The sequence below is a fragment of the Syngnathus typhle genome, linkage group LG8 (genome assembly GCF_033458585.1).
Source record: "Syngnathus typhle isolate RoL2023-S1 ecotype Sweden linkage group LG8, RoL_Styp_1.0, whole genome shotgun sequence".
NCBI lineage: Eukaryota > Metazoa > Chordata > Actinopteri > Syngnathiformes > Syngnathidae > Syngnathus > Syngnathus typhle.
In genome coordinates this window covers 11,309,857-11,337,837 of record NC_083745.1, presented here as the reverse complement: position 1 = coordinate 11,337,837, position 27,981 = coordinate 11,309,857, and the positions used below count along the sequence as shown (strand labels likewise).

The window sequence follows — 27,981 nt, the reverse complement described above, 5'->3', positions numbered from 1 at the left end:
GTGACGTCAGCAGATGAAAGCAGTTCAGTTGAACGTTGGCTCAGTGGCACTAAAAATCATCCTATGAGTAAAAAAGTATACCTCAATATCAATTCATAGTCCTGGATAATATTCAGTATTGTTATTTTTCGTGAGGGGTTAACTTATTAAAACCTGCTTTGGTGTCGAGGCGTTTTCACCGCTGTGCACCTGCACATTCCAGCCGGACTGCATTACCCATGAGGCACCACGCAGCCCGACTCTTTTCTCTCCGCAGCCTGCGCTCCCTGCCCGTCCTCGTCTCACACAGTCGCCCAACCAGTCGGTTTGGCCGAGCCGCTTCTCCCTCCCTGCCCTCTCGGTGTGTGTCTTGCCGCCTGCTCGGAGTCAACCTCCGCCGACCGACGAAGAACGAAGGCGAAAAGCAAGAAGACACATACACCGCCCCCCCTCAGCTCCTGCTCCTTGTCTACCCTCCACCATTGGCTCCCAGCCTTGCCAGTCAAGTCCCAGTCCGAGTTGCGATCTGTTGTGTGGGGAGAAAACAGCAGCCAGGCAGGGACGGAGGCAGCAACAGCTCGGAAACATCTGGCCGCCGCAGAGTCCCTCTCCCCTTCCCCTTTCTCCACAAGGCTGCTATGGAAAGCGAAACAAAGTCGGCGTAAAGGGGAAGCGGGGGGGAAAGCCGAGGAGGATTCAGCGGGGGACGTCGGAGCGTGCTGCCTGTAAGTGGCGCTTGAAATACGGCGAGCGTGTGGAGAGCTTGAGGGAGCGAGTCAAAAGTAGCTTCCTTATCCCTAGCATGACTGTGTTGTGTTAGCTCGCCTTTTTTTAGCAACTGTTGTCATAGTAGCGAGGCCTAAAGGAAGAAAGGAAAGTCCTATGGAGGACATAGCTCCAGTCCTCCACACGCCAGCTTTCTTTCGACGCTCGCCTCCACTTTTAGCCGTTCGTAGCTAGCTTCTCTCCGGGCTCTGCGTGGCTCCTTCACCGGGGGTGTCTTCTTTATAGCTTGGCCATCATCTTCGAACAGAAAAAATAACTTGTTAAATCAAATGTATGCATCACCATTACATAGGTGGTAGGCTTGTCACTACTACTTTATTGCTCCGACTTGAAAGATGGCCACCTGCAGTTATTTAAAGTGAGCCGTTTGAAAAAGTTTCTCAAGATCAAATTGGGACGTTTTCGTCTTCAGACGTAACACATGCATTCATTTTTAAACCAGGGGTTCTCAAAGTTTTAAAGAAAATCCAAGGACGTATATGTATACTGTAACGACCAACTATTACTTCTTCAATTTTTTCAGTTAACGCCACTTGATGTATTCAATTTTTTTATCCATCTGCCTCACCGATTGAAAGGTCGACAGTCAGCACAGAGCTTTTATAAGTTATGGAGCAGTAATGGGTGGAGTGTTTGTTTTGTCGGCGTTCTGGCCCTCATATGTACGAAGTTATTCAGAATAGAACTGATGTCATAAAATCTAAACTACAATTTTTTACCTCTCAAGTAATTCCCTCCTTTAACGTGCTTTTCCAGCCTCCACTATCACACTTTCATGTATTCCTGGAAGGATTCTTATGGAATCCTTCACAGCACCGTCATCACGGCCAACTAGTTGTGATCCACATCTTCCAAACGGGCCGGGCTTAATGACCCTATTGGGCTTGGGGTAAAAAATCACACAGGGGCAGGTGAGGAGAAAGTTGTTTCAGCAACTCGTATCGGGAGCTATCCAATGCTCAGTGCAGTGTGAGCAGGCATAACTGATTAATTGGCTGATCAATTTAAAATAGTTCTAATGAGAAAAAAAATCTTCTTGGATTCTTGAATGTTGACAACAATAAAGGTATGAATTTCAGGCAGAACATCAAAACTTTGTATTTCACCGGACAACAACAAAAAACAAAACAAATTGCAAACTAGTAATGAATTACCTAATAATTACTAATGAAATATAAACGTATATTGGGATTTTTCACCTGTTTTGGATGCTTTTGGATCACTAAATATGTCCCGGTTGAACATCATCAATATTCCTGCGAAAGAAAATTAAAGCAGATGTTTCATAATTTTCAAAATTCACGTGTGCACCATGTTGATGATGCCAAAAAAGTTGTACACATTAGATGTCTTAAAGCTCCATTGTTGCCTCGTATCGTAGGTTGCCTGGGCGGGTGGGGGTCTGGAATGAATGAGCGTCGCCGGAGCGTGAAAAAGTGGCAAACAATATCAGCTACGTGTGTCTGTCAGTCGCAAATGTGCCTTTTGTCTCAGAGGGAGACGAAACGCTACTCGAAACAACTTGCTGGCCGTCATTTGGCAACTTTTGGGTGCTTACGTTTAGGCTGGATTTGAAAAAAAAAAAACAGTGCTGCTGCTGCTGTTAGTCGCTCATGTCGTTTCCCAGCTAGAGAAAGACAAGAGAGAGAAAAGGGGGGGGGGGGAGAGGCGACAAAGTTGTTGGTTGAAATGAAAGAGGAGTCTGGTGGCAGGAGTGTAGAGGAGGCAGCATATGGCTGTAGAAAGAGCACAGCTGGAGGTAGCATCTCCATCTGAGGATGATGTCAGAGCAGCTGACAGGCTGCCATCCACCCACACCCCTCCTCCCTCCCTGGCCCTTTATTGTGAGACAGCCTGGGAGAGTTAGTGTGCGTGTGTGTGTGTGGCAGTTAGTAGCAGGCAAGAGGAGGAGGAGGTGGGAGGTGGTATCTGGTTCCCCCTCCAACATCTCGGCCACTTTGCATCTGTCCCTCGCACTTTCAACAGTGAGCTGCTGCTGGTGTTGCTGCTGCTGCTTTTTTTTTCCCCTTCCTCCTCCTCACACGCATTTGCCGGCTCACTCGCTACCCACTCACAGGACAGGCGAGAGAAGCAAAGGACGGACGAGCAAGCGAGAGGGAAAGCGAGAAAGAGAGTGAGCGCGCACAAGTCACAGAGCTCCGGCTCCTCGGCCACGCTGGACCTCATCGAGTGGATGCGGACCGCTGCAGGTATCGGCTCCCGTGACGTGTGTGCGTGTTGCGTTGTGTCGGAAGAGTTGGCCAACGGTGTAAATCTCGAGTACGGACTAGATGGTGGTGTTTTAATTCCTTCATTACGTTCTTCCGCGGGTCGCTTTAAAGTCGAGATGGTCTTCAAGTGTTTGAAACGTTTTCGGTGGTAATGGACTCGTAGTGGGATTACTTCATTTGTTTGTCACGGCACTCAGTCATTCACTTCAAAGTTCTCACTAAAGCATTCAAATGTTCTCGTTTGGCAGTTGGTCTTACTGTTGCGTGTGTGTGTGGACGAGAAGATTGTTTAAAAAAAAAAAAAAAGGATCAAAACTGAAGCGCGATTTGAAATTTTCAAGCCTGAGCATTCTATTTAATTTGTCTGTTATCAGCCCTGAGTGAGGAGTAACAAAATGGATTTTTTCGAAAAGTTGTCATTTGGCTGTGTGTCGAGTGTGGAGTAGAAATAGAAACACAAATTTGTCTCATTTGAAATGTTCTTGCAGTTGAAAGCAGCTCCATTTTTTGTGCCTCAGATTAGAGTACGGACTAGAGACGCCGGGGTTATTTTACATTCAGGTTTTTGTTGCAGTAAAATAATTGCTTGAGCATGGACTGGAAGTCAGATGTATACTGTATAATTCTTTGAGAGCGCACCCCTTATCACGTTATCCGCGTGAAGCGTGCGGCTGTGAAATGTCAAAACACGAGTTTCTTCCAACGGCTCGACTTTTATTTATTCTCGAAAGCAGCGGCCGGGTGCGAGCGCTCACGCTCAACCCGGCCAGCGCAGAAGAGCCTAATTTTGAAGTTGCAGCTTTGCGCTGTCCGAATTGGCTAGACAGCTGTAATCGCACTCGCCGCTCGTCTTAATCTCTTTATCTGGCTAGCAGCTGCCATATGGCCCCCGTCAGCTGGATCAGATGTGGCTAAGCCCCCCACCCCCCTCCCCTCTCGCTCACCCCCTCCCCGCACGCCCGCCTGCCTTCCTCGCCGTCCGTCCCTGGACCCCCCCTGAGCCGGGACGGGACCGGTCCATGCCCGCGTCTTATTTTTAGGCATCTTAAGGATTAGGATTGATGCTGTGACGAGCGGGGCACTTACAGTGATTGTATCGTAAATCTTCTTCTTCTGGGCAGAGGAGGAGGAGGATGTGCGAAGGTTTTTCTCGTAAGACCACGTCTTGGGAGCGTGTCTAGAGGAGGGGCTAATTCACCCTTGTCCCTGTAAGCCCCCCCCCCCCCATTGCACACCCCCTCCCCTGCCCCTCATTAAAAGTCGCGCACACAGCGCACACACTCGTCCATTCTTACCGAGGCTTCATTCAAATGAGGCCATTTAAGCGTTCGGGCTAACGAGCATCGCCAGAAAAGCCAGCGAGCGAGTGAGCGGCATGTATTTTCTCAGGAGGGACAAAGCAACGTGGTTAACAGGTGGGTCTTTGTAAAATGGGGGCCCGCCGGGGGCGGTGGGGGGCTCGCTGGAGTTTTGTCAAGCCGTGCGCGGGTGGAGGTGACGCTTAGGTAGGTGCGTTAGTTGTGGAAAGCCGGTTACCTAAAAGGCGAGCCAGGCCAAAGTGGGCTTATAAAAATAACCAGCGTAGGAGCAGCGGCGGGCCACGCCGCACAAATGATCAGGCAGCGCCAATATTGCCGCATGCCAGGAAGGAATGTGCAGCACACTTGGATGGATTTTACTTTGCAAAAAGAACAAATAATAATCTTTGGTTTGGGCTCCATGACTTTGGAAGTCCTTTTTAAAAGTAGCTCATTTGTATTTGTTTCTTGCGTTAGGTTCCAATTTGTTGAGATGGTGAATTTGCAGTTTTCATTCAAAGTTATGAAAAATCCAATCATGCAATATTTTCTTTTTGAGCTGACTCGCTGACATGTGCCGTAATGGTTGAATTTTTCCGAGATGCACCTTGTGGCACTGGAGGACGATTAGATTTTTGTCCATGAATATATTTTTCCACACTATTCATATTAAGGTCTAACATCATTTTTGACATTTCCCACAACATTCATTTAGACGGAGCACGACAGTCGACAAGAGCAAATTCAACTTCAGTCACTCTCTGGTCCGAACTGCTATAATGAATTCCGTTTCATACTATCTTCACATTTATTTAGAAGCACTTCTTGTACGATGCTGAGTGCCGGATAATATTAATGATCATGATAATAATAATTTGATATTTTTTCCACTAATTGAAATGACCCACAGAAAGGAATTACATTTTCCAACCTATCCTAATTTACTGAGTAGAACTCCTGGTTGCGGTGCCACCCAAGTGTTTACTAGACAAGAGCGCAATCTGATTTTATTATATTTTTTATCTTTTCAATTCATTCATTTTCCACTGTACTCTAATTTAAGTGTTGAATGTTGAATAGATGAGCAAAATTTGATTTTCATTTTTGGGATTCAACAATATGTAATTTTATTTCTATTTTCTCTATTTTCTGATTCAATGAGAATAATAATTGATGACGAGAGTGTGTTGGATTATTGGACATTCTGGTAATCAAATACGCTAAAGTTAACGCAGGCATTTAAACAGAAGATGGCCGTGCTCAGTGTACGTAAAACCCAAATATAAAATCTTTTTCTGATGGTCTGTGCAGGTTATGAGGACAGCAGGATGGAGTTTCCCGACCACAGCCGACATTTGCTCCAGTGTCTGAGCGAGCAGCGGCACCAGGGCTTCCTGTGCGACTCCACGGTGCTGGTGGGCGAGGCGCAGTTCCGCGCGCACCGCGCAGTGTTGGCCTCCTGCAGCATGTACTTCCACCTCTTCTACAAGGACCAGCTGGACAAGCGCGACGTGGTGCACCTCAACAGCGACATTGTAACGGCACCAGCCTTCTCGCTGCTGCTGGAGTTCATGTACGAAGGCAAGTTGCGCTTCCAGGACCTGCCTGTGGAGGACGTGCTGGCCGCCGCATCCTACCTGCACATGTACGACATCGTCAAGGTGTGCAAGAAGCGGCTCAAGCGCAAGGCCACCGCCACCGAGGCCGACAGCACGCGGCGCGAGGACGACGGCGCCGGCTCCAGCTGCTCCGACAAGGCCGACAGCTTCTCGGATGGCTCGCCAGGCCGGCCCGCTGCTGCCGCCGCCGACCTGAGCGACGATGAGGACGAGGGCAAGACGACGGCGGCGGCGGCGCTTTGGCTGAGGATGCCTTCCGCTGACAGGCCCGGAACGCCGGCCGCGGTGGCCCCAGCCAGCCCGTGCCACGGCGAGGCCGACGTCAAGCCGGCGTCGCCCGCCGGGAGCCCATCCAGTTCTACCGGATCCTTTTCGCAGAGGTCACAGCGCTCGCGAAGCCACCGCAGCAGGTTGTCCAGCGACGCCACCGACTGCGTCTTGGACTTGTCTGTCAAACCCACAGCGGTCGTCAACCACCACGCCGGCTACTTTGGCAGCGGCTCCCCGCCGGACAGCCTCCGCAGCCCACCAGCCATCAGGGTAAAGGTGGAGAGGAGCGCGGCGTCGGACGAGGACGAGGACCTGGCTGGCGGGGACTACGAGATGGAGCACAGCGGCAAGACGGCGGGGCACGGCGGTGTGGGCGGCCCCCTGTCGGCGCAGCGGCGCCTGGGCCTGGAGGCGCACCTGTCGGCCTTGCGCGAGGCCTCGCTGGCGTCGGAGCTGGAGCGCGACGACAAGCCGCCCGGCGACGAGGTTCCGGCCGAGGCGTCAGCGGGCGGCGGCGCTGACGGTGCTCTGCTGCCCTACGTGTCCAACATGCTGGCACCACCCCACACACAGATCTTCATGTGCCCGCTGTGCAACAAGGTGTTCCCCTCGCCGCACATCTTGCAGCTGCACCTGAGCTCGCACTTCCGTGAGCAAGAGGGGGTGCGCTCCAAGCCGGCCGGCGGCGACGTCAACGTGCCCACGTGCACCATATGCAGCAAGACCTTCTCCTGCATGTACACGCTCAAGCGCCACGAGCGCACGCACTCGGGCGAGAAGCCCTACACGTGCGCCACCTGCGGCAAGAGCTTCCAGTACTCGCACAACCTGAGCCGCCATGCCGTGGTGCACACGCGCGAGAAGCCGCATGCCTGCAAGTGGTGCGAGCGCCGCTTCACGCAGTCGGGCGACCTCTACCGGCACATCCGCAAGTTCCACTGCGAGCTGGTCAACTCGCTGTCAGTCAAGAGCGAGCCGCTGGCGCTGCCCAACGTCAGGGACTGGGCCATCGAGGACAGCTCGCAGGAACTCTGGAAGTAGACGCGCCCGCCGTTGCCCTGCGCCGGCGTCGCCTTTCAAAGCGCCGCCTCTTGACCTTTTGTCCAGCCCCGGTGCAGCTTCGGAAAATGATCAAAATGGCACAAAAAGTACAGTTGACAGATAGCCCCTGCTGAGAATAGCGCCGCCCCCCCCCCCCCCCCCCTCCATGCAAGTAATTAACGAAAGGATATTTACCAGTGAACCCCTATCTGTCACGGTGGGTCATTCCAGACCTGCCTGTGAAAATCAGTGAAAAGTTCATATTAGAGTTGACGCCAATTTGTGCTTTTTTATTAGTGGCATCATGCACAAAAGCTGCTGATTCCAGGGAAGAAAAAGGTGATTATACAAATAACAAACCTCAAAGGGGGTGGGGGGGGTGCGGGGGTTCACTGCATGTAAATTGATATCAGGAGAAATCTAGCTGCCTCTCAATTTACTTGCACGGGTTAATTGTACCTGACACCATCTAGTGGAAGAGTACATCATTGTCCTGCCCCTCACTATACGTGGCCGGCGGCTTCGATAGATAAACGATGAAACGAGATGAAATGGCGTGAAGAGATGCTCATTTTGGGCTGACATGAGGCTGCACGGCGGTTGGGAATTCGCCTTTGAAGGGGGCGTGGCCATCCAAGTGAGTCTTGCACTTTAATAGCACATGAACACGTTACTACTGAATTGGGGGTGGGGGGGTTGGGTCGGGTCATTGCATTCTCAGTGTCGCTGAAGGTCTGGCGTTTCAACTTTTCATTTCCGTCTCTCATCTCACCACTCGGCCAGCGATACGCTTAACGGGTATCACCATGCATCCTTCGAAAGATGTGTGTGCATGTTTGGTTGCGCCTGTGTGTGTGAGAGACTGTGTGTCCGTGCATGTGTATTCATGATGTTCCATTGGCACGGTGGCGAGCGAAGCGTGTTGCCTGTGACGTGTTCAGGGAGCGACTGACAACGTGAAATGTTGGCACTCATGCAATGCACAGCCTCTTTTTTTTCTTGTTTCCAATCAGTTTGAAGTATTTTCTAACATTTTACAAATGATTTACTGATAGTTTTCTTCAATCTAGTTGGCAGACCGTTTTGTTGAGGAAAGTATTTAATTTAAGGTTGTAAATTGTTCTGTTATAGTTTAAATTCATTTATGATTATTATTATTATGAATAATTTTATTGGAATTTTTTTCCCCTTTTTTTTTTAACTTGCTGTTGTTGCATGACGTCCACACTTGTATATTTTAAGATTGTTTTTAAGACAATAATGTGAATTTGCTGTGTTACTGTACACATTGTAATTGATCAAATTTGACTTTTTTTTTACATATTTGTGAATATACGACTACTACTACTACTACTCCAGGGTGAAGCCAAGCTGACTACGACTGGTGGGGGAGGGGGGAAAACTTAGAGGATTTTGTCCTTAAAAGTTGGAAATTTGTGGGTGGGAAATGTTGCTGAAGCTTTTGAAGCTGGTGTCAATGTGTGCACTGATCTCTGCTGTGTGTGTGTGTGTGTGTGTGTGCGTGACAAAAAGCACCTTTTTAAGCTATATTTTAAACAAGAACGTTAAAATATATGCGTGAAAGATGCCTTTTAAGTCCCCATTTGTAATTGGACATGTTTTTGTTTAAAAAAAAAAAGAAAAGAATTTATCCAAAACATCACTGGAGTTGTTTTCATCAGAGCAGAGTTTTAAAAAATTGTGGGGGTTTTGTTTTTTTTGTTTTTTTTAAACAAAATTTTTAGTATTGGGGGGGTGGAGCTCAGTTTGGGATTTTAAAAGAATCGTAAAGCGTTTATACAATCCAAAAAAACAAAGGAGTTGCTGAACGCACCAGACCTCAATGTGTGCGTGTGTGCCCCAAACCCGCCCAGCCATCTGACCTGCTGCGGTTTGCATCATTACTGCTGTCGTTTGATTTCTTTTCTGGTTTTACTTGACCGCCTTAAACTGCTGTAGTCCATGCTGATTGTTCTTAAGATTTTCTTTTGGAATTATTATTATTTTAATTTAATTGTATTTGTAATAATTTATTTGCGAGTGTCAGGCTGTGAACTAACCACACTTCAACTATTTTGCCGTGTTTACTTGAAAACAAGGAGTGTGGGACTGTGGGTGTTTTTTTTTTTTTTTTTAGAAAATAAATGTTTATGGGGGGCTTCAAATGTCTGGGGGTAAAAGGACAATCACCATCTGGGGGAATAAAAACAAGCAATTACTTTTTTTCAGATCTATTTGCGCCCCTGTTGAGATTAAATACATTTGTTTTAGTTTTACAATTCATTTGAAATTGAGTTTTAGTCATTTTTAGCTTTGACAATCATAGTTTATTTTTCTCAAGGGGAAGTAAATTCAAATTGTGTTTAGTTTTGGTCATTTCCGGTGTGCTGTTGACGTTAACATTTTTCAATTGTGTGCAAACTGCAATAAATTATCAGATTCTTCACATTAGACCACTGCCTTTTTTTTTTGCCCTGTCATCATTTTGAAAGTCACAATGATTTTTAAGAAATAATAAAAATGAAATCATTTAGATGTTTAAATTAATTTTAAAAATAACTGACAATGCAATAAAAAAATACTTTCATAGATCAGTGAAATAGTTTTATCTGTAAAAATATATTTCCTTGAATTGAAAACGAATCATTATCTTCCACCATTTAATATATTTATTTCCATGTCTATTGATCAAAATAATGTTGCCAAGTCGATATCATGGCTGCCATCATGATTTTCCTTCATTGATACTCAACAGTGCCTCTGCTGTGTGCATCCGAGTAGTGCGGCTCACCATTAATTAACACTGGTGAACACATTTTTAAATCAGAGATGCAAGTAAGATTCTCACTGATAACCGCCATATCCACCCTAATTTTTTCTTTGATACGTCAGGTTCTCATGATAAGATTTGTACTATGTTAAATATCATTCCGGTTGTCTCCCAAAAGGTGGAGCTTTTGGCGCTAGCTGCACGCGTAGGCTGCATCTGAAGCGTTAGAGCCACGTAAAAATTGTGCGGCAGCTTGTTGCGCACCCCACCTCTCCCCTCCCTCCTCCAACTCAGCTTGTAAAGCTCCTCAAGTAGTTTTGCAGCAAAGAAATGAGCTTTAGCTGCTCTTACAGATGCATCGAGAGCTGGGCAGCGTTCATTAGGCCCCAGATGGTCTCCTCAGTAAGCCTACCTCACCCCAACCCCGCCCCCCCCCGAACCCCCAAGACGTACACACACATACTCACGCCATAAGCTGGCCGCTAATCTCGATGTCTGATGAGCGCCTAATTTTGCTGCGAACCTGAAAAAAAGTTCACGGTTAAACAGTCTGATACGCAAAAGGCATGCGCAAGTGCTCTCGCCTTTTCAGGTCATGAGGTCAGAGAAGACAGATCGTGAAAAACGTCATAACCTGACCAATGTTCATTTTAGTGCACAAGAAAAAGCCTTCAGAATCAATATTGTTTGAGTGTTCTATTTCTTATTATTGTTGTGAATATGTTTACTTTGTTAATATTTTTGTACATCCGATTTTACTTTAGGTACAACATTTTTGTTGTTTGTAATGACCAAAGTGTTGCTGTTTCCAAAAGGTCATAGAAGAGAATATCGCCGCCCTTTTGGTGTGGCGTTATTGATTGCATCGTTGAACATCTGTTTGCAAGCGAGCGCTTGTTCGTGGGCTGTGTGAGGTTGGTGGTGAATGTAGGTCATTAATTTGTTGCTGTCCTTTGTTTACTTAAGGGAAGCGGAGGTAGGGTGGGTTCGTGGGGTGAGTGGGGGGGGGGGGGGACAAAGGGGCAGCTGCAGAAGCATTTGGTTGCGCCCAAGGCGGCGGCCCTGTTCAACATGTTGGGAGGCTCGACACCGCGCCCAGGCTCCTCCGTCCCGTCTGGGGGCCGGGAGGGCCCCTCGCGTGAGGGACAGGGACAGGGACAGCCTCTGCCAAGCTGCCTCTATACCAAAGGGGCAGAGGGGGCGTTGACATAAAGGCCACTGCGCCTCCTCCTGATGTTTCATTCTTCTCACAAAAAATGATTAACATGTCTACCAGGAGGCACATTTGGTTACCAACTCTAACCATCCTTGCCCATGCAATTATATCCGATATTTATTTAATTTGTATTCCATTTCATCCATGGATTTTTCACTAATAGTATAACCTAAGTTTCTATTATTATTGTTATTATATTATTATTATACAATTGTTATAACATTATTCTTGTTTGTCAAGCTACGACAATATTTGGCTTGTTTGCCCCTAATGCAAAACAAATGCAGAATTCTTTCAAGCTAAATAAAATACACCAAAATATTTTGTATTTCTTGTAGGCTTTCTATTAAAATCAAGCTGATGCATCTTTGGCTAAATGTACAGTAAGAATGGCAGGACAAAAAGAGACGAAAAGGAGCTTTTAGCTACTCAGTCCTGCTAAGAGCGCCCCCTCTCATGAGGAGGGCCGAAGGGGGGCTAAGCCCTCTGGAGGCTTTTTATGCTTGTGAGAGACTTGTTGATTGTCTGTGGGAAAATAAAGGACAGGACACATACATGGCGGGCCTGGGCGAGTGAGAGAGGAAAACTGGAGTGAGAACACTGCCTGCATATGTGTGTGTGTGTGTCTGTGTGTCTGTGTGTGCATGTTTGTTTGCGTGTGTGCGGGATCAATGCGTGTCTGCATATTTAAAAGGAGCCCCTTTGTCAAAGCACTCGGCGCAGCAGGACAGAAGGCAAGCAACAAGCAGGCCTCTGCATGTGCACAATACAGTGGCACTGCATTGGCCAGGAGAAGGGGGGGGGGGCACCATGTGTGGGAAGAAGGTGGTGACACTGGGGGGATTTTTGTGTGTGCGTGGAGGCCAAGTGGGGGGGGGCGGCAATGTTCCCAATCATCCATCCATCCGGTCAACCAGCCGCCCCACTTCACTCTCCTCCCTTTTTTTCCGAGGGGGTACAAGTTGAGGTTTTGGGTGTCTGCATGTGTGTAAGAAAGAAAGAAAGAGTGCACACCCACCCCCCATTTTCACACGCATTTGCAAAAACGCACACAAAATATCATGTGAAGTGAACACAATCCACTCGTGTATTTATGCAGAACTAGGTTTACAAGAGGAAAGCATGTCCACTGATTCCGTCAGGGAGGCCAAGAAAAAACAAACAAAATACTGAAAACAGAATTCAATTTATATATATATATATATATATATATATATATATATATATATATGCATGTATGTATGTATGTATAATAAAAACTAAAATTAATATCAGAACTTAAACTACGCTAAAACTAAGCATTTTGCATTAAAAATGCTAATAAAAATGAACAAGTCCGCTACTAAAAACAAACAATGCCAAAGTCAAAACGAATAAAAAAATAACGATAATAAAAATCTCACTTATTACACTGGTTTGTAGCTAAGCCCCACCCTCATGTTGAGGTTAGCTTTCAACCCCTCCCATTCATCTCAATACAAGCACAAATTAGAGCACAAAGGTATCCAAACTAACACTTCACTTTTGTACTCGAGTACAGTTGGGTCGTCAACAGAAGCGGCGAGAGCAGACGCGGGTCCAACAATAACAAACACAGCCCCCCCCCCCCTCCCTCCATCGTGATCTCGCGGCTGGCCTCTGCCACCTTGTGCCAGCTGTGCGTGCCAGATAAGAGGTGCCAGCAGGGCGTGTTCGGGGTGTCGTTGGGCAAACACTTGGCACCCCTTACAACGACGACACATGTGCACCACTAAGAGCTTTATCATCTTGAGATGGACGATAGCGAGGGTTGTGTGCTCGACTGATGCCCCAAAATGTGGCAAGGTCAATTTTATGCTTTTCATAGCAAATGATGGCCATTTAATGCCAAGTTTTCACCTTTCAATGTATTACATTTTCCGCTATAACCTTATAAATGTCACATTTTAATGTGATAAACTTCATGTTATGTGATCAATTTCTCATTATAACAAGATTCATTTCAACTTTTAATGTGGTAAATTTCACATCATTTGAATTCAAATGATGTGAAATTTATCATGTTATAATGACGTGACACGAAACTTATATGTGAACTTCATTACATTATAAGAAGGAATTTATCACATTATAATGTGCAATTTATCACGCTATAAAGTGATACTGAACTTTTTACCTGGTGTGGGAGCAGTAGGCTTTTTGAACAAAAAGGCACGATAAATGCAAAACGTTGGTAATTGGGGAAAGCTGACAGCAGAGATTCAAATCAAGAACCTTGCACGTGTGAGGCGAACATGAAAAATCCCATTTTCAGAGGACAAAATGCAACAGCAAACAGGCAACATATTGTCAACAAGATGTCCGCTGTGGTGCCATCTATTTGTCTATTTATGACTTGCCGGACTCAAAGGATAGGACGGCATGTGACGAGATGTGTGTGTGTGCGCGTGTGTGTGTGCGTACTCTCCGTGCGATGCCAGGCTCCCAGTTCTGCCCAGGCATGACCCATCTGTCACATTCCTTCCTCCATCTCGACGACCATCCGCTCACCTGCACCTCTTCTTGGGTCCACACCTGAAACAAAAACATCTGCTCGCTCAATCTTGTGTGATAAAAAGTAGACCTAGTCATCAATTGTCAACGATAAAAACAATCAATGTGCCCCCAGGCATGGCCAATCCAATCTGGGCTACGGAGGGGACGTTGGGTCCAGCCTAGGGAACTGGCACTGTATCCGTGCGTGCGTGGCATCAGGGGTGTAGCCCGCGGTGCACTGGCATGGCCCGACGTTGGATTATTGAAGGCAGCTTGGGACCATCTGTACAGTTCGACAGAAGAAGGCGGAGAGGAAAAATGGACACGGGGAGGATTTTGGGGGACTTTTGGTTAGTGTGTTTGTAGTTTTTAAAAAAAACAAAAAAACAGAGCACAAATCATGTCAAAGCAACCTAATTAACTCTATTTTGCTTACTTTTTCCACTGATGATACAATTTCAGCTGTTCAATCGGAGGGTGCAACTATAAAGCTCTCCTTTGTTACCTTTATGAACAAGGTGCACCTTTAAAAGTTGAAGACAAACGTGTGTGTAAGTATTAGTCGTATATGAAGTCAGGACGAAGAAGGCAGACAGGCTGGCAAGCAGCTGTGGTTGTAGCATGCACACACACGCACACGCACACACACACACACACACACACACACACACAAGACAAGCTGTTGTTGCTTAACGACCGGGCTGCACCGAAGCACATCTGCACTCTGCATCATCATTAGCTGGCTCCGTCTCCGTCTCGCTCTCCCCGCTCGTCAGCACGGCTGACAAAGTGAACAATACAGAAAATGGCCCCCATCAGCCACGGCCATATGGACGCCATCTATAGCCGTTTACGGCCGGCCCGCTTGCCGCGGCGCCGAGGGGAAGAACCATTGTCACCGCAAATGTGGAGGATGACTGTATACGACTATTAGCAACCACCATATTTACTCATTGCTTTTATTTTTATCTGCACTTGTGGGGAGTGGGCGGGTCTCATATGCTGAGGGCTGCTGTTTGGGTTAGCAATAGAGCTCAAACTGGCCCAGTGCGAACTATGAATTGAAGTTAACTGAAAGCTTGACTTGCAAGGGCCCAAGCTTTTGAGTTTTTCAAGTTGACTGCGGAACATAGCTTCGGGATTTTTTTTTTTTTGCTTTTTGGTGAGAGCCAAATGCCTCAGGGGTGGCCATTTACGTGGAAAGAGTTTCTTCAAGGGGGCTCTTCCTAAATTCCCAGCATTCTTGGACGTAACATTTGCCACTAAGCCGCAGCTGTCCAGGTTGAACCTGGGACATTTTTCTCACAAGGCTAGTGTTGACAACTTTTTTGGGATCTTGTGATTATTTTCAAGTGCTGACTCAGAACTGTTCATTCTGCCTATGCTTGTGGTAAACTTGAGTTGTGCTCCACCCAGGAGTGTAAACATCTGCTAGCTGACCATTGTGAAGATAAAGAGATGAGACCACCTCTGAAACTTACTGAAACCAGTTTGCAGAGACGACCCAAGCAGAAGCTTTCACAAGATAAAGACATGTTCTGCACAACCCACTTTCCTTGTTGAGAAGAAATACGATTGCTGCGGGAGCAGAGTTTGGAGTTGCTTTCAAGCACTTTTGTGGTGCACAAAAGTTATGTTGGCTCCCTCCGCTTGCAAGTGTAAAATGGGCAAACTGGCTCTTGTGTGGTTCTTGCATAAAAGCAAAAACTCTATCGCAGGCCACATTCTAAACCACTTGTCCACAGATAGTGTACTTAATGAAGTGTCCAAGTGTGTGTGCGTGTGTTTGTGTGTGTTCTTTGTGTGTGTTAAATACCGACATTAGTTAGCCCTCCCATGTGTCGCCCACTATGACAGTTGAAAATATTTGCAGGTAAGCTTCCTTGCAATTGCCGCCATCTCCGTCTTCCTTACTAACAGACCGTATGTGTGTGTGTGTGTGTGCGTGTGCGTGCGTGTGTGTGCGTGTGTATGTGTGTACGTGCGTGCATGTGTGCCTGTGTGTGTGTGTGTGTGATGGGGGCCCAGATGGCAGGGCAAGGTGCACACCACCACTCTTGTTCATCTAAAAAAAGAAAAAATCTTGGCGTTCCTGTTTATGCGGCTTTCTCCCTCTCTCTGTCGTCCCTCCTGGACTTTGAACTCAGCTGGTGTTTTCTGTGGGATCACCGTCGGAATCTTTCACTGGAGTTGTAATTATCTTCCCACTCTCTTTTGTATCCACGTCGGGCTTCCGTGTTTCCTCATCTTTGCGTCGCCTCGCCTAGCTTGGCTGTCTCAACGACGGATCACAGGCGGAAAACTCCCCGGAGATTCGAGGAAAGAACAGAAGACGCTTTACAGAGGTGTCACCTTGAGATGAGCATGTTTTAATAACATTACATTTGCCTTGGTTGGCTTCAAACAGATCTCGCTGCGGTCGTGTCGTTTTGTTTCACAGTCTTCTCATCCATGTTTAAAGTCCAACCTCGAAAGTTGTACAAATGCATTGGAATAGTCACAACGATGCATGACATGATGTTTCTGTGGAATGTGAACAATTAGCCCCGCCTCCTCCCAGACCAACCGACTCCCAACCTCTGGCCGTACAGGTGTGCGTTTCGACCAGTTGAATGTAAATATACACACATACAAAAAAGATGAGCGTGTGTGTGCGCGCATCGGCTAGCAAAAGCGTGACCTCGGCGTTTCCCCCAAACAGAGGAAGCACCTCCTGGGCAAATATTTAAAGTCAAAACAGGCCAGGTCCATAAAAAGCTGAGAGGTGACGATGGTGGTGGAGTGGATGCTTCTGTCAAGGGGTGGGGGGGACGGCAGCTGCCGAAACGAGTCTGGACCACGCTGACGCCAACACCTGTCCACGCATCATCATCTACTGCAGTTTGTCTCAAACTGGGGTCTCTAAAGATCTGTGAGCCCTAACCTGGGGGGTCCGCAACACGTTATGTAATATGAGAGGTGCAAGGCAACCTCAGCAAAGTATTGACAATCAGATGCACCAAATCACTGCTTTTGTGATGTTGAGTATAAACATCACTCTGTAACTCCTGGGCTCCTTTCTTCTCAAGTCGAAAGTAGTAATACAAAAATGAGCAATTAAACTCACTAATTACATTTTGAAAAGCAGTGATCAGAAAAGTCGCTAAATATAGCAACCTAATAGTTAATTTGGTTACGCCAGCTGTAGTTCCTCTCTGTTCCCAGCCATGGTGTTAGAATGTGCACATCACTTAGCGCCGATGGATCAAGACTAAACTCAATTGGATTTGGTTCCGTTCCATCCTGTTAAACAAGTCATGAATATTTAGTCCCAGGGCAGTTAGGGGTCCCCCATCTCACTAACTTAAAAACTTTTTAGATCCCGAGCAAAATCACTGGGACACACCTAAGCCAGGCCTTTTGTCGCCCACCACACCCTCTGCGCTGGCTCACCCCCATCTGTTGTGTCCCAGGGGAGTGTGTTTGTCCATGCATCTGTGTGTGTAAGCAGGGGGGGTCAGGATAGGGTGTGTGTGTGTGTCAAGCAGGCGTTGGCTCCGGCTGCCCATTGATCAACAGCTGCTGGGCTTCTCATGCTGAGCTGGACGGCTGCGAAGGCGACAGCAGCTGGGCCCTGGGGGCTTGGGGGGGTGAGGGGTGCTTGCACAGGTTCCGAGGTCGGAGCGTACAGGGTGGGAGAGTGTTTAGTGAGTGGGGAGATCAGCAAAAGGCCGAGAAGAGAAGAGAGGCTTGCTAGAAGCTGGCCGCTAAGCATATTGGACAACGGCCAGATGCGGCTGCCAGGAAGCAATAAGGTCACATCAAGAGCAGCAAGAAGTCTTGAGCCTTGCAGGAAACGAGCACTGCAAGAGTGCAAGGCATGCTGCATGCGAATCAGGACTGATTTCTAACACTGTGTACAATAATGACTCCATCTCGAGCAATACAAATAACAATAAAGTCTATTAAGTGCGTGTAAAGGGTGTTTTTACTTTTGTGTTCGTTCCATTGCTTACTTTTTGTTGCTTGAAAAAAAGAAAAAAAAAAAGGAATTTTCGACCTTTTAGTCAGGCGACGTTGCGAGAAGATATTTATGTGAGGGGTCAAGAAGGGAAGAGGAGTCAACAGCTGTTGAGGGTGTCGCTGCTCACACATCTGTTGTGTTTGCCTTGTGTGGAGCACAAGGACGATGAGAGGGACGGGCGAGGGGGGGGGGTCTTTTTGGACGAGAAGAATGGAGGCAGGTGGAGGTAAAACACACAGAAAGTCAAAGCAGAGGGTTAAAAAAATATATAAAAAACAGCCATGCATTCTGCAGTCAGGGGGTCAACTGTTGAGTCTTGCTCTATTTCATATTTAACCATTTATAAAGCATCCTTAAAAAGATTAACACTGACATTTGTTTGTTACTTAGCTGCTAATTTATACAACCAAGTATACTGATTCAAGTTCACATTTTCTTATACTATAGACTTTAATACTTTTTAATCACCTTGTTCAAGGTTTGGTGTTCATTGCAAGTTATAGTAAGTGACCAAATATGGTTCCTTGCAGCCAGCACGGTTGGGCAAATATGGTAGCACAGATCACCTTCCAATTCTTAAATTGTTACAACACATGCCACGTGACAAGTCATAAAACACTTTTTTGAGGACTGGCATGGCTGACTTCCAATCGTGGTCTTTGTATGTCGGTCAAAAGATCACACGCCCACTTACACCACAAATTAAAGATTGTTCCATTCAAGGGGATATGTGAAGGGGCCCTTTTCTGTAAATTCACAATCTAGCGTGAGCGCCTGAACGCCACACTGGGCCCAAAGAGGAGAAAGAACTCATTTGCTTGTCCGCATAGCCAGTCTCTTCCAGTGGACAAAGAGGCTTCACTTGGATTAAAATGGGGCCTTGCTTGAATAACAGGGGGAGGGGTGGCAGATGAGGAGGAAACATGTAAAAATTGCTTGGGCGAGGTGCGCAGTTGGCCTGCAACTGAAGTCTCAAGAAAGGCTCCATCGTGGGCCTTTTTGTTATGTATGTAAAAATCATGAGTGCACGGGTCTCACATCTGTGCCTGTTTGTTTGTTGGGCATGCAGATGTAGTCAAATGTGGACAGGAAGGCCAGCGAGTGGATGCAAATGAGCGGCAGGTGAAACTGTGCTTGGAGAGCTGAGCTCTACGTTCAAAGACTTCAGGAACGTAAGCCGATTAATGCAGTTGTCCAAGTCATCTTCTTGAACCGTTTACAGAAAACACAACAAATTGATGGACGTCTACGTGCTTTGATTTAACACTTACGGAGTCCCTGGTTGACTGAGAATCTACACAAAGAAAAGTAAAAACTGTACAGTAAGCGTAACAGTTTCCAGGTGCGTTGAGCGTTTCCATCATTTGCAGTTGAAGGGCGACATCTTGTGGTCAAAGTGAAACCTTGAATTTACGACACCCTGAATTTATCTTTTCCTTGAAGTGATTTTTTTGTAATTGGATGGCATGGCATTTTAACAATGCCGATATATTAGTTTTATATATCTATATCTATATAGAGAGAGCGAGAGAGAGCCATTTTATTATGACATGTATAATGACATAAGTATATATATATATATATATATATATATATATATATATACATATACATATATATATATATGTCATAAGTATATATATATATATACTTATGTCATATATGTATAATGTCATAAGTATTGTTTTAGTGAAAATATATAAACCACATTCAGAAGCTTAGCAATAATTGTTTACTATCTAAAGGAATCCTGACAATTTTTAATGTAATTACTATAATATCAAATTAAAACATATTTTTAACGGTTGTTTTAGCTCCAGCACATCCTACTGTTACAAATGATTTTTTCAGTTCATTTGTATTTCTGTAACTAGAAAGTATTCTCTTTATTAAATTATGACCACAACTTTAACATATAAATACAAAAATAGATTTTTGTTTAACATTAAATTTTTGGTTTGATTAGATTTGAAACAAAAACACACGTACAGCATACATGTATGGATACAGTATATTACATTTTCTAAATGAATAACATCAGTATTCCACATTTAATTTTCACTGTGAGGCTCGAGCTCCATTTGCTCTGATCCATAAAATTTATTTAAATTACAAAAAAGTGCAACAGTAACAGCAATCAGAACCCAAGAGTAAGCGTTACACCAGACTTTCTGTGGCAATTAAAGGGAAACTCACTTAGTGTGAATAAAACCGTTACAAAAAAACAGGGGCATGCGTTGTGTGTAACAGGAAGAAAGACGAGTGGCTACAAGTTTGAAATCTCTTTTTGGTTGCGTCGTTTTCATTGACTGCAAACAAAGGCAAATATGAAAAGATCCCTTTTACCCACGTGTCAAACTCAAGGCCCGGGGGCCATGTACGGCTCGCCACATCATTTTCTGTAGCCCGACAAAGACAAATGGTGCAGTAGATGTATCACTAAAATTGCAAATTGTCCACTTTTAAAAATCTTCTTTTTAAAATATTTAAGAAGTTTTCACTAGTCTGATTTCAAAACAAATTATTTGTCAGTTTGTTTTGTAGCTTATACAGTATATAATATGAGGCGTTCGTACATTTATTTGGGTTGACAGGAAACTGTAACTACGATGCGGCCCGCGACAAAAATGAGTTTGACACACCTGCTACCTGTCGGTGAGAAAAGTGCCACTTCCACCTGACAGAAAGAAACACAAAGCATCTTTAAAACAGAAGAACAGACGGATACGGCACGGCACGACTGTGTGTTAATGGCGCTGGTGTATGCTGAGCTTATTGAGGCTCCGGTACAAACAGCTGATGAGGTTTCAAATCTCGGCACAGAAGCGGTTCTGACGATACATGTGTAAAATGCCTTCCCAATTCCACAGTCATGTCGGGAATCAAGAGAGTCCAGTCAGGTAGTTAGGCTGCCTACGTGCGTGGAGGAAAAGGCTGACAAGGTCGGTGGTGTCTAGAAGCGCTGGATCATGGACTCCCGTGATTTGCCCACTCCGATCCATTTGACTGCGAGGAAACACAAATGACTCTTTTCAGTCAGTGTAAAAAGTCACACAATGGCTTCCTGCCTACAATTAGTTTTTAACAATGTGAAAGTATTGAACAAACATGCACTGAAATTGTCATTTTGTCTGTGCGTGCATTTGTACCAGGCACTCCGACGTGCTCCTCGACGAAGCACACGTATTTCTGGGCGTTCTCCGGGAGCTCGTCGAAGCTCCTGGCGGCCGTCGTGTTGGTGTTCCAGCCTGGCAGCGTCTCATATTGGACCTCCACATGCAAGAGCACCTCCTGGTTGGCTGCCCACATGGTCACAACAATTGAATACCGCATCCTCGCGTTTACAGTGGTTAAAAAAACCAAACCATCACTCACCGGGGAAGTACGGTATAGTTTGCCCGTCAACTTTGTACGCCACGCCCACTTTGATCTCCGGGAGGACGTCAAGTATGTCCAGTTTGGTTAGTGCTAAACTACGAGGGTGGAAAGGGAGTTAGCCGGCAACAAATATTTGCGAGCGAGGTGGTTAACTCACGCTGTGAAGCCGTTGATCATGTGCGCGTATTTGATGAGCACCAGGTCGAGCCAACCGCAGCGCCGCTTTCTGCCCGTGGTCACCCCGACCTCCTTGCCACGGCTCTGCAGCAGCTCACCAATGTCCTGAAGGCCAGAAAAAGGCGCAAGCAAGTTAAAATAGATTTTGGCTCACAAGGAAAAGGTGAAGTAGAAAAAATTGGTACAGAAAGGAAATGCTCACTTTTGATGAATTGATGTTAAAAAGTATTACGAAGCCATCTTTCAAGATAGCTTTGTTTGTTGTCAATGCCTTACATTGTTCTGTTCAGAAGGGAAGGCCCCGATGCCCACCCGAGTGGTGTAGGCCTTGACCACTCCATAGACCTGGCCGACATTCTGCGGCGGCATGCCGAGACCCGTGCACACCCCACCCACCGTACAGTTGGACGACGTCACAAACGGGTATGTCCCTGAAAAAGACACAAAGTTGTTGAGAAAATTATGATCTCGCTCATCAGGGTTACTCTTACTCTAACCCGTTTTTGGTTTTTGGCTGTTTTCAAAAGTAAGGAGTAAAATTTGAAATTTCACACCACTGGTGTGCCCCAGGTTGGCGTGACACGTTTAATTTAGCAAGTCCTGATATAGTTGGCAAGGCAGCTGGGTCAGGTCGAGTGGCTGCGACCGGACACCGCTGGCAATGCGGCGTGTCGATTGCGCCGAAGGTTCTCCGGTAATGCCCAACAAAAGTCATGCGTGACTTTAATTACCCACGGAGCAGAATGTTGCTTTTGCGGCCACTCGAAAACATGACTAAAACCCGTCTTGCATACAGTTAAACCTATGAAAATATTTTTCAGGCAGCGTGATGTTTTCCGCAAAATCTCTTTAGCAGAAAAAATCCACAATAGGTGAATGGCACTACAACTACTGTGTGTGTTTAGTCATACACAATTGAAGAATGTGTGCGCTTCACGACTGACCAAAGTCGATGTCCAGCAGTGCTGCGTTGGCTCCCTCTACCAGGATGTTCTTGGAAGGCCCGTGAAGAGCCTCGTACATGTAGTGCACACCGTCCCTCACCATTGGCTTGATCTGCTCCACGTACGTCTGGGGGGGGGATAAAACATTTATGTAACACATTTATTTGTATTATTACAGTCTTTACCTTTAATCTGGCCAGCTCGCCGTCCATGTCTATGTGCAGACTGGGGTACATGGCCTGGTACTGCCGGGCCAAGACTTTGTACCTGCGCCGTTCATAAAAATGAGCTGTTTGAAGAATCGGGTAGAAGAGTGCATTCCTGTCGGAAAGTCGCATACGACGGAGGCCCAGCAGACCTCTCGGAGAAGTGTGTGAAGTCGGCCAGCAGGTCGCATATCCTGAGGCCGCTGCGTGCCGCTTTGGTCGAATACACCGGACCGATGCCCTTCTTTGTCGTCCCCAGACTAAGCCATGCAAGAACAAAGAAAAAATTAGCATGTCATTGTAACAATGTGATATCACCTTTACTCAAGAGACGCTTGAATATTTGGATTTAGCACATGACCATCAGAAACTTATTACGAACCGCTGAATGCCCTTTGAGACTTCGGGAGCACCTGCTTGTTGCCGACACCGCATTTTCCCTTTTCGACTTGCTAACCAGTAACATGACACTCACACGGGCAATTAGCTGAACGTGCACGGCAACTATCCTCACACGTGATGGCTATTGGATTTTATCATTAACACCGGCAAAGTGTGTAGCTACAAAACAGGAAATAAAACAGTTTGGTTCACATTTAGTACAGTAAAAAGAACAAAATGCAATCTCTATATTATGGAAACAGGAACAGGATTGATAAAAACCATCCCCCAAAATTTGGAGACCGCAAGTAGTAAATTCTCCAACAGCCTTTTCAAACCAGTTTGCCAAAAGCGGAAGAGCGGTAGTCACGATTCCATTCCATTTCCTGTCCTTGAATGAGAGAGTTCCAAACAGGAATGCAAAACACTATAAATATATCTCTGCACTCCAAATAATACCGTTTGGACCAACATTATTGATCCTGTGCTTATTCTTGTGGTCGTGACCTGTAAATGAATCTCTGCGATCATCATTATTGCTTCATGTCTGTGTTGTTAAGAGAGATTTGGCAAGGCGCGACTTGACATCGGGGCGCCACTTGAAGGATGCCTAAAGATGTTGGAAAGACACCAGCTCGTTGCTTGCAGCAATCTACCCGAGCCTTTAAAAGCATTCCCTTTCTCTCTAACACACACACGCATTTTGGCAGAGCCTCTCGGGCTTTAAGGAGATGAAGTTGCGTCAGCTTACTCTTGTAAGCAATCACTGGAGCCTCTCTTCTAATAAACTAAATGCTTCGCAGGCCCCCGCTCGACATTCTTCACGTACGCCGTTAATAGAAAAAGTAAAGATAATAGCGTCAACAAGCAGAAGTGTGGAATCCTCTACGTACGTTTATGGAAACTGTTCAGTCAAACACTTGCAGTAGCTCTTTTGTGATGATTTTCCAAATCAGGTAAAATGCATGCTCAATCGCGTTTGAGATGGAATGGGAGACTTATACTCACCTCAACTTAAGGTGTTATGTTACAAATCCTCTGAGTTTTAGTATAACCAATCAATAGCAAGACATATGACGACAGTACGTACTTCGCATTGATGATTAAAATTATTTGTGCTTCGTATTTATGATTAAAATTATTTTAGTGTAGTTATTTGTAAGAAAGCATTTACTTCTCTTCTTTACGTCACAAATGCTTGGGCCTGAAAACAGGTTTTGTTCTTTCAATATATCAATGATATACATGTATAATAATGGCAAAAGCAATAAAGGTTTCTACTTCAAGGACTTCGCCTATCACAGACTCTTTTCGGAACATAACCCAGCGGAAAATGAGGGATTATTGTAAATCAAATACAAATCCTTTCAGACTGTGAAACAAAAACATCAAATTGACCATCCCAAGCCGAGACTTTGAGAAGTGAGTGTATTGTGTGTCGAATATTTTAGATTGCATCCGCACATAAACTTAATTCAAAAATGTTTTTTACGAGACGTTACTCTTTTATTATGCTTTTGAAATCTGTTTTGTAACGTACACAAGCACCACCTACACTTAATTTTGTTTTCACATTAAACTGTAAAAAAAAAAACATCAAAATAATATCCATTGTGTAATTCTTTTTTGACACGCTTAAAACTAGTTTTGGTCAAGGTGTGTGGTTGTTTGCTTACTTCTTGCCTACTTGCTCTTGCCTCAGCTGCTCCTGAACGCCGTCCACGGCTTGGTGGAAGTCAAACACTGCCGAGAAGCCCCAGAAAGGGTTGAGAAACACACTCGCACACATACACACGCATCCCGCAGACGGGACTCACCAATGTGCGCCCGGTCTGAGATGATCAACCTTTTCTCCCAGTCTTTCAGACCTGCGTCCCCAAAGACAGTTTAACGCTCGGCGTGTTGACAGAAGCCAGCGCCGCACGCACACATCAACTCACTATTGCCTTTTCGCTCATTCTTTGCGGCCTCTTCAAACAGTCCCGGGAGGTGGATCACCACACCGTTACCTGGTGTGGAAAGAACAAAAGCAGAAGAACGCTTGGTGAAGAGCGGACCGGGGGACATTTTAACCCCATTAGTTAATGAAGCGACTGCAGATGCATTGACATTTGGCTACAAGTCAGAATCGTTACGCTTGAGGCCAGTTAAAAGGGAACAGGCACAAAAAGGCATGTTGATGGCACTAAACAGAAGTGGGAGCGCTCCAGCTAGTAAAGGGGTGGGTCGTGCAAATGGAAGACGAGAAGGTGGCCTCGTGGAAATGGCACTTTTGGGGCGACGCCGAGCAAGACGCACCGATGAAGGCGGTGACGTTGGGGTTAATGATGCCGCTGGGGAGGAGGTGGAAGTCGTACTCCACTGAGTCGACCACCACGGTGTGTCCCGCGTTGTTGCCGCCCTGCGGAGGAGACACACACACATCCATCTCTGCCCATTGGGAAGGGGGAATGCAAACCGAATAGTCGCAACAAGAAGCAGGAATGTTACTCGGTAGAGAGCAAGACACCAAAGTCCAACAATTTGCAGTTATAGCTGAATAACGGAAATATTCTGCCACTTGTCACGACAAGTTCCATATTGAATGCACTTGTGGGTGAGCCGCTGAGCTGCCCCGTGACCAGGACGTGTTCCCTTTTCCCAAGGAGCCCGAGGCGATAAATGGAGTGCAGGCAGCATGTGCCGCGACCACATGTGCTTGTGGTTATTCCTGGACGCGGACAACAGCACCCCAAAGGTAGAGAAAGGCGTTGCCCTTTTAAAGACGTGCGTGACTTCGCCCAGCACCGCGCAAAGAATCTAGAGGCACTTGGGAAATTGTCCACGTTGCACAGATTATCACTAAAGGCCGAGGACATGTGACATGCTCGGCGAGCCCGAGGAACGTGTCAAGGGCCAAGGGACGAATACGTTTGATTGGTTGAGTTATAGCAATTAGGCTGACGATAAAGAAGCTAACTCACTAAGTAAAGTATCTGGTGCCCTATTAGGCTCTGAACTGAATAGGGCTGCAATGACCAAACTTAAATATACAACATTCATTGTTTTAACGGGTTTGTTCAGGCGTGCTGACGAAGCTTTTTGGAACCAAATAATTCTTGCTGACAAGCGGGTGAAAGAACTCGACCCTTCATGGTCCAAACATAAATTCTACAGTATGGTCTAGTTTGTCAAGACAGTGGACTGCGTTTCTGCAGAAATACTTTTGAAATCTTTTCAATCAAAGTCAGAATGTAGGAGTGGCAATTCTCGGCGTGCTTGTTGCTGGGAAAATGGGCCTCTTTACCTTGAAGAGCTCGTTTTTGATCATCAGGGCTTCCGTGAAGGTGTACTTCAATTCTACGGAAGAGGTTACGTAACAACGTGTGTGTGTGTGTGTGTGTGTGTGTGTGCTCATATTACTGCTTACTCTCCGGGCAAAAGTGACCCCTGTGTCGTAACATTAGTAATTAGTTAGCGTTGGGGCAGGCAACAGAACAGTCAGGTGACCTTTTTTTTTTATTTGAGGAACATGATTCCTCGTCTTCAGGTGGTGACGCATCCAGCGCTTAAAAGACACACACGCTATTACAAGAAATTGAGGGTCACTCGCAGTGTAGCAGAATGACAAATGTTCAGTATTTATTCAGCAGGAAATGACAAAACTAAAAAGTTTTATAAGACTTGACATGAAGTCCGCTAACCAGAGGCTGAGCTAGACTGTATTTGTTTAGAGAGTTGACATGCAGCTTAGAGCCTGGGGCGGTTACATTTCCTGCTCACTTTCGTAATCTGCAGTGTGACAAAATTACAAAATGTTGATATCGCCTGCTCTATATTGCGAGCATGTTGTGTACAAACAGGTTTACCATTGCTTTGGCCTCATCCAATCATCACCAAGAGACAAACAACGGCGCATTGTAAAGACCACTGCCGGGTGCTCAGTCTGTCACCCCAGCATGGTTGTTAAACACCAAGTGCCTCACGGGTCAGTAAAGAACACCACCGAGCCAAGAATACTGGCAAAGGCTGTTTTATAAAAAGCTCTTGAAACAACACCTGGCACACGCCACGCCGCACCTCTTGAACACTGCAATTTCTAGTGAGGGGCAGCGAGAAAGTGTACACAAAGCTGCTGACATAATAATGTCAAATATTGGCTTTAGTAAACATGTTTTTGGTATTGGCTCTAAATAGTGTACCATATGAATATAGGTCAACCACACTACCGATTGTGGTGAATTGGGTATTGCACAGAATAAAAACATCTGAATCTTTTGGATTTACTTAATTCGGACATTGGTTGCATGATTAAAATGCAATGTTTATTCGCAACGTTACCCAATTCGTGTATTGTTGCATATTCATAATCAGTATGTAACAATATTTAAGTTTTCGGGTGAGAATAGTGGTGACTTGTGAAGAAAATTGCAGTATTTTGATTTCACGACGCCTTGTAATACTCTTCATTCCTCGCCCAAGTGTAGGAGTCCCGTTCTGTCAAATAGGACGAACATCACGTAATTTATACGTGTCCACCATTATTGCTAGTTCAAAGCTTGTCGGTCACTTCGAAGGAGCCCATAAGGTGCCTTCAAAGACCTGCTACGAATACGTGAACCTAGCAAGACGTCAAGGTGACATTAGCAGAAAAACACCGTTGGCAACAAAGTGTCTGATAATACTGGCTTTAAGCCAGTTAAAGGGGTAGCAACGTAGAGATGCACGTATACATCTTTTTAGTAATGAAGGAAATACAGCCAGTGATAGAGGCGGGAACCAAGAGCGCGAAACAAGTGAACGCAACACCAACCTGACATCTGCACACCATGTCGGCGTCTTGCGCCAGCAGGTCCACAACTTTGCCCTTCCCCTCGTCGCCCCACTGCGCGCCCAGCACCACCGTTACTCGGTTGCCCACCGACGGTATGCCGGGCCGCGTCGCCGGCTCCTGGCACCCACTTTCCGACATATCCGACCGCTGCTGGGGGGCTCTGGGACTGACTAGCGCTTAATTTGTGGCTCGCCAATAGATCTGAATGGAGTGGTCCAGGCGCCAGCCCACTCCCACGGCAACGTTCGACGCAACAGAGTAACACGCCCTGCGCATGCGCACAGGTGTCAACAACCAGGAAGTAGGTGAATGTTGCGCGATTTGGGGCTATTTTGGGAGGGAATTTATGAATAAA

The 27,981-nt window shown here is 46.0% G+C and overlaps 2 protein-coding genes across 5 annotated transcripts; one reads left to right on the top strand and one right to left on the bottom strand.

The window, feature by feature from the left end:
* Window positions 1–233: 233 nt before the first annotated feature.
* Window positions 234–9,670, top strand: zbtb18 (zinc finger and BTB domain containing 18). Of its 4 annotated transcripts, none has more exons than XM_061285294.1 (3): window positions 564–704; window positions 2,843–2,975; window positions 5,606–9,670. In XM_061285294.1, exons 2-3 carry the CDS (start codon window positions 2,960–2,962, stop codon window positions 7,222–7,224), a joined length of 1,635 nt encoding a protein of 544 aa, XP_061141278.1. In that variant the 5' UTR covers window positions 564–704; window positions 2,843–2,959; the 3' UTR covers window positions 7,225–9,670. The 4 variants fall into 4 exon arrangements, with proteins under 4 accessions (XP_061141279.1, XP_061141278.1, XP_061141275.1 ...); XM_061285291.1 differs by having other exon boundaries at window positions 565–2,750; XM_061285295.1 differs by lacking the exon at window positions 2,843–2,975 and having other exon boundaries at window positions 234–704.
* A 10,054-nt stretch (window positions 9,671–19,724) lies between these two features.
* On the bottom strand, window positions 19,725–27,901 carry adss2 (adenylosuccinate synthase 2). The gene is made up of 13 exons (XM_061285215.1): window positions 27,606–27,901; window positions 25,112–25,214; window positions 24,754–24,822; window positions 24,631–24,681; window positions 24,490–24,556; window positions 22,585–22,692; window positions 22,412–22,493; window positions 22,227–22,353; window positions 21,559–21,713; window positions 21,263–21,387; window positions 21,103–21,200; window positions 20,877–21,026; window positions 19,725–20,733 (listed from the first exon to the last, which is right to left on the bottom strand). The coding sequence occupies exons 1-13, from the start codon at window positions 27,762–27,764 to the stop codon at window positions 20,681–20,683; spliced, it is 1,347 nt and encodes a 448-aa protein (XP_061141199.1). The 5' UTR covers window positions 27,765–27,901; the 3' UTR covers window positions 19,725–20,680.
* Between the last annotated feature and the right edge of the window lie 80 nt (window positions 27,902–27,981).

What these genes read in the sequence shown, in the direction of transcription:
- adss2 (XM_061285215.1), bottom strand. Translation starts at nt 27,764, where the DNA reads ATGTCGGAAAGTGGGTGCCAGGAGCCGGCGACGCGGCCCGGCATACCG. An exon ending in TTCACACACTTCTCCGAGAG is followed by an intron (nt 22,494 to 22,584) that starts GTCTGCTGGGCC and finishes TGAACGGCGCAG; the next exon opens with GTACAAAGTCTTGGCCCGGC. An exon ending in GGAGCACGTCGGAGTGCCTG is followed by an intron (nt 20,734 to 20,876) that starts GTACAAATGCAC and finishes GTTTCCTCGCAG; the next exon opens with TCAAATGGATCGGAGTGGGC.
- zbtb18 (XM_061285291.1), top strand. Translation starts at nt 2,544, where the DNA reads ATGATGTCAGAGCAGCTGACAGGCTGCCATCCACCCACACCCCTCCTC. An exon ending in TGTCCCTCGCACTTTCAACA is followed by an intron (nt 2,751 to 2,842) that starts GTGAGCTGCTGC and finishes ACCCACTCACAG; the next exon opens with GACAGGCGAGAGAAGCAAAG. An exon ending in GTGGATGCGGACCGCTGCAG is followed by an intron (nt 2,976 to 5,605) that starts GTATCGGCTCCC and finishes TGGTCTGTGCAG; the next exon opens with GTTATGAGGACAGCAGGATG.